Genomic DNA, 5772 nt, shown 5'->3' with positions numbered 1-5772 from the left:
TGATTCTAAGTTTTTCTTAAGTAAGGCTTTTCTAAACATACGATAGTTCATAATGACACTTCCCTTTGCCAAGAAGAAAAACTGATTCTAAGTTTTTCTTAAGTAAGGCTTTTCTAAACATACAATAGTTCATAATGACACTTCCCTTTGCCAAGAAGAAAAACTGATTCTAAGTTTTTCTTAAGTAAGGCTTTTCTAAACATACAATAGTTCATAATGACACTTCCCTTTGCCAAGAAGAAAAAACTGATTCCAAGTGCCAGTAAGGGTTGTCTAAACATACAGTAGTTTATAATGGCACTTCCCTTTGCCAAGAAGAAAAACTGATTCCAAGTGCCAGTAAGGCTTGTCTAAACATACAATAGTTTATAATGGCACTTCCCTTTGCCAAGAAGAAAAACTGATTCCAAGTGCCAGTAAGGCTTGTCTAAACATACAATAATTCATAATGACACTTCCCTTTGCCAAGAAGAAAAACTGATTCTACGTGCCAATAAGGCTTGTCTAAACATACAATAGTTCATAATGACACTTCCCTTTGCCAAGAAGAAAAAAAACGATTCTGCCTGCCAGTAAGTCTTGCTCTAAACATATAATAGTTTATAATATATTCCCCTTTAGTAAAAACGAAAGAGACCGATTCCAAGTGCCATAAAGGCTTGCTCAAAACACTACCTTAACTCGTGATGACAATTACCTTTGCCAAGAAGAAAAAAAAACTAATTCAAAGTGCCACTAAGGCTTGCTCTAAACACTACAATAGTTCATAATGATAATTCCCTTTGCGAAGAAGAAAAAGCCGATTCCAAGTGTCAGTAAGGCTTGCTTAAAACTACTGTAACTCCTGATGACACTTCCTTTTACCAAAAACAAAAGAGACCTATTCCAAGTGTCAGTAAGGCTTGCCCTAAACACTACAGTAACTCGTGATGACAATTCCCTTTGCCAAACAGACCAAGAGCCAGTCAACCCTTCTCTAAACAGTACAATGATTCCAGATAACACAAAAAGAGAGAACTTTGACGCTTCTGGAGCTACACGTAATTAACGAGTAAAAATACGGTGTTTTACAAATAAATACTTAAACTTGAGGAAGAAACATAAATAAAGACGTATTTGTTGAGGATTTGAATAACATGTAGAACTAATATTGTTAATTTATTCTTCTTAATTACTTAGCAGACAAGTTGTTTAAAATACTAAAATAAGTATGAAGTCCGATCTATTATTTAATAGATTAGGCTTCGTAGAGTGATGACGAGTACATTATATTATAATATACACTAACACTACAAGAAGCCTACTCTTGGTCTGTCGATTTGCTCCTGTCTGGAGTTAGTAATGAGAGGTGTTATCTCCGACATCGATGTAACTCAGTAAAAACGTGATTAGCTTAGTATTTATCTTTAATCTAAAACAAGACAATTTAAATAGATATTTTAGTTTCTAATCTGCTCTGGAGGGTCTTAAAAGTCGTCTTTTCACATTAAAGCCTCATATTTAAATTGCTAATGGACCGAGGTGAGACGCACACACACACACATATAAATAAAGAAATAACTACATAAAAACAAGCGTTGAACAGATACAGCAGGGAAACAAATGACATTACGAGTCTACGGTGGAAGCAAGGTAGAAAGTAGCCTAATAGGAGAGGTGTCTGCTGAAAGTGGCCCGCGTACGCACAACCTGTAACTCCTATCTTGTAGTTTGTGTTATAGTTTGTCCATCTTATATGTGTGCAACACAAACTGTTTGTGTTCTAATTGTTTGAAACTGAAAAAAATAATTGAAAGTAGAGTAGTACTGTCGTATTGTGTTATCTTTCTTTAAGACTCATTAAATTACCAATATTGTTGTAAATATGTATATATGCACTTAAATGTTAATATAAACAGATAGATATATGTATGTATACACACACACACACACAAACACACATATGTGTGTGTGTGTTAGTTTTGTTTCTTTGCTTTTACAAATGTTTAGGTTTTTAGATACTGTATCGTTCTTAGTAAAGAAATTTTTTTATAATGTTTAGAATAGTTAGTTAAAAAAAAACAGCTGGGTGTGCCAAGTTACTGGAAATATCTAGAATATTTCATACATAAGGTTTCAAGAAACGTGACACTTTGTTAGTATTGAAGAGAAAGGAGAGAGGAATTTGACACATGGAAAGTGGGTCACGTGGAGACATCAACCAGTGATATTTGTTTTCGAGAGGGGGAGGAAAGGGAGGACACGAAAACTTTCTCCTATACAACAAAGGGAATTCTCTTGTTTTTAGGATAATGTGCAGTTGGCCTTTATTGAAGGTGTGTGTGTATAATATTTCGAATGGTAATAGTGGTAATATAAAACGAACTTTAAAGTATTAAAGTATATGGCAGTTGATATTCTTTATAAAACTGTCGTCTTTTCTTGCTTAAATTTTACAACTTTGCGCAGAGTTTATAAGATTTTTAACTTAGTAATAGACAGTGGTTCTTCTACTGTTCCTCTATTTGGCAAGTATGATTAATAAAATTTATATTTCATTGAACAACTATAACATATATTCAACTTCTAATTTAATGACAAATTAATTACCTTTTCAACTTGAGGCTTTCCATACTATTAAGGGGGATAGATTTCCTAGAAGGCTGGATTAAATAATAACAGTGATCATTGAGAACAGTTATCCTCTTACAGTTTTCTATCTCCTTCAGTGACTGTAACTGCTCTTTTAACAGACGTTTTTAACACTCCTTTTTCGTAATTGTCTCTTGGTGTGCATAAATCCATAAGGTATTACCATACAATACTACCCCGAAATGAAGAAAATTGCATGTCTTAGATATATATATATATATATGAGTGTGTATGTGTGTATACATATACTGAATTTGAATTATAGTTACGTGACCTTAAAGTTCATGAAGGTAAATATTATTGTCTATATACATATATAAACTTAAAGATTTAGTAAATACCAAATCTAGTTATCATGAAATGATTCTTCAAGACATTAAGAAGCTTCAGGCCATATTGCGGAGGTACTAATAGTTTGGTTACATCATCTGTATAACAGACCTATTGTGATTTGAAACCTACTTTATCAATAAAAAAAATCAATACACGTGATTATCTCGAGGTTGCAAAATTATATCAGAAAATAAACAAACGGTTTCTAGACTACGAAATAAAACAAGTGTAAATTCTGTACTAAAAACACACTAAAATTTAAACTTTTCTCAACTCCACAGTTAAAAAATGTGGAGAGAACAAAGATCTTTACCAGTTCCTAGGTCGCAGAGACCGGGAGAAAAGACTTGAATTCTAGTTCTGTGTGCTGGTTTACAGAGTATAGCGTCTATCCATAGAATAAAGCGGTTAACCCACGTGCTTTGTATAGTGTTCTAGACAATAGCGTCTAACAGCGTAGAGATAAAGTTAATCCTAGCTCTATGTGCAGGTTTCTGGATTGTAGTACTTAACGGTAGACGAAAGAGAATAGTTAACCCAGATTCTATGTGCAGGTTTCTGGATTGTAGCACCTAGCGGTAGAAGAAAGAGGATAGTTAACCCAGGTTGTGTTTGCCGGTTCTTAGACTGTGCCACCTAACGAGAAAAGGAAAGGTTAATCCACATTTTTTCTTATATTTTTCCCACCGTTGCACTAATTCATTTATTATACTTATATATATATATATAGATATTTAAGCATATTGTGCCTAACTGATCTTATTAACATCGCTTAATCATTTATCAGGTTAAAGAATCAATTACTGTCTATGATGGTTCGTCATGAATGTTTGACGAAACACTTATATTTTTTAAAGCATATTGTTCAGCGCTAAAAATCAGATTTCGATACCTGCGGCGGGCAGAGTACAGATGATCCATTGTGTAGCTATGCGCGTATTAACAAACACACTATTATTTCTATTAGTAACACTACGTGTGTGTGTGTGTGGTTACATCTCAATAAGATTAACAATAATTTAAATCACACTATTCTCTACCGCCCCACCAAGAATCTCTAGTAAAAAAAAATCATTGTAGTAGTTTAAATAGTTGAAACTATTTGTATTTTGAAACCGAATTAATTTTACTAAATATTTAAGTACAGCATATACTCCTTGCCAATGTATTTACGTTTTTGCATCTAATGTTAACATATTAAGCCGTTTAACTGAGCTTGGATTTTTTCGTGTATTAACTAAGATATTTTATTTTTCGTGTGCACAGATCTAATGACTACCATGAGGTAATATGTAAGGGTAATCTGAAACAAAAAAAGCCCGCAGAGCTGGTTTTCCAAGATGTCTGTGTATCTCGTAATGAAAAGAAAATTCTCTGTAATGTGAGTGGAAAGGCACGGCCTGGTGAACTGTTGTCTGTGATGGGACCAAGTGGTAAGAACACCCTGTTGGCTAATAATAATAGACTTAGATCTCCTGATATAAACCAATTAATAATAAATATTTCTACAAGAACCCTTTATCATATTTTCTGTGTTAGTTTGAAGAATTATTTATTTAAATCTTTTCATTTAAACCATTCAATAATTATTATAAGTGGGTTTTTAGATGATCTTATTAATATCGCTTAATTATTAATCAGGTTAAAGAATCACTCATTTAATTTCTCTGATTTAAACCATTTAATAATTATTATAGGTGGGTTTTTAGATGTTCACTAACATCACTTCTGGGTCAGGTTAACTAATTACCTATTTAACTCGATTCGTAATGGACATAAAAACATTCTATGTTGGACATAAAAACATTCTACGGTGGACATAAAAAACATTCTACGGTGGACATAAAAACATTTTACGGTGGACATAAAAAACATTCTATATTGGACATAAAAACATTCTACGGTGGACATAAAAAACATTCTATATTGGACATAAAAACATTCTACGGTGGACATAAAAACATTCTACGGTGGACATAAAAAACATTCTACGGTGGACATAAAACATTTTACGGTGGACATAAAACATTTTACGGTGGACATAAAAACATTCTACGTTGGACATAAAAACATTCTACGTTGGACATAAAAACATTCTACGTTGGACATAAAAACATTCTACGGTGGACATAAAACATTCTATATTGGACATAAAAACATTCTACGTTGGACATAAAAACATTCTACGTTGGACATAAAACATTCTACGTTGGACATAAAACATTCTACGTTGGACATAAAAACATTCTATATTGGACATAAAAACATTCTATATTGGACATAACATTTTACGTTAGACATAAAAAAACATTCTATGTTGGACATAAAAAAACATTCTACGCTGGGCATAAAACATAGCATAATTTTTTTTCTTGTCAAAGAAGTTCATCTACAATTTTAAAAATGTAAAGTCAGACGATATAAAAGTGTATTTAGTTACAAATTAACAATAAAGCATAAAACTAAGTAAATAGATTTTCAAGAAACGTGCTATCCTCATAAAATGCGAAAAACAACAACAACAACTTGACACTTAAAAGATTTAGAATAATTAAACCTATTCTACTTTCATGTTACCCCAAACCCGTATTGGGCAAGTGAGGAATGATTAGAATTAATATTATTACTAGATGTACTTCTACAGGTTCCAGAAAGTGTTCTGTTTTAAGAATAAATAAAACCAAAATGTTTATTATTGCGTTTAAAGTTCGTATGTCATGCTGTGTTGAATCCTACAAAGTACATAATTCTTCTCGTGATTTATGGAATGCGTACGCTTTATTGACGTCAGGACAGTACAAATGCAAC

General features: G+C 32.5%; 1 protein-coding gene across 1 annotated transcript in view; it reads left to right on the top strand.

Annotated features, from left to right (window-relative positions):
- LOC106463483 (ABC transporter G family member 14-like) overlaps positions 1-5772 on the top strand; it is a 39488-nt gene that overhangs the window by 3513 nt on the left and 30203 nt on the right. The window contains exon 2 of the mRNA XM_022390990.1: positions 4231-4397. Within this exon, the coding sequence (XP_022246698.1) occupies positions 4231-4397 (167 nt within the window). The remainder of the gene's footprint in view (positions 1-4230; positions 4398-5772) is intronic.

This window comes from Limulus polyphemus, unplaced genomic scaffold (assembly GCF_000517525.1).
Source record: "Limulus polyphemus unplaced genomic scaffold, Limulus_polyphemus-2.1.2 Scaffold1421, whole genome shotgun sequence".
NCBI lineage: Eukaryota > Metazoa > Arthropoda > Merostomata > Xiphosura > Limulidae > Limulus > Limulus polyphemus.
The sequence above is the reverse complement of the archived record's forward strand: the minus strand, read 5'-3'. Positions and strand labels throughout refer to the sequence as shown.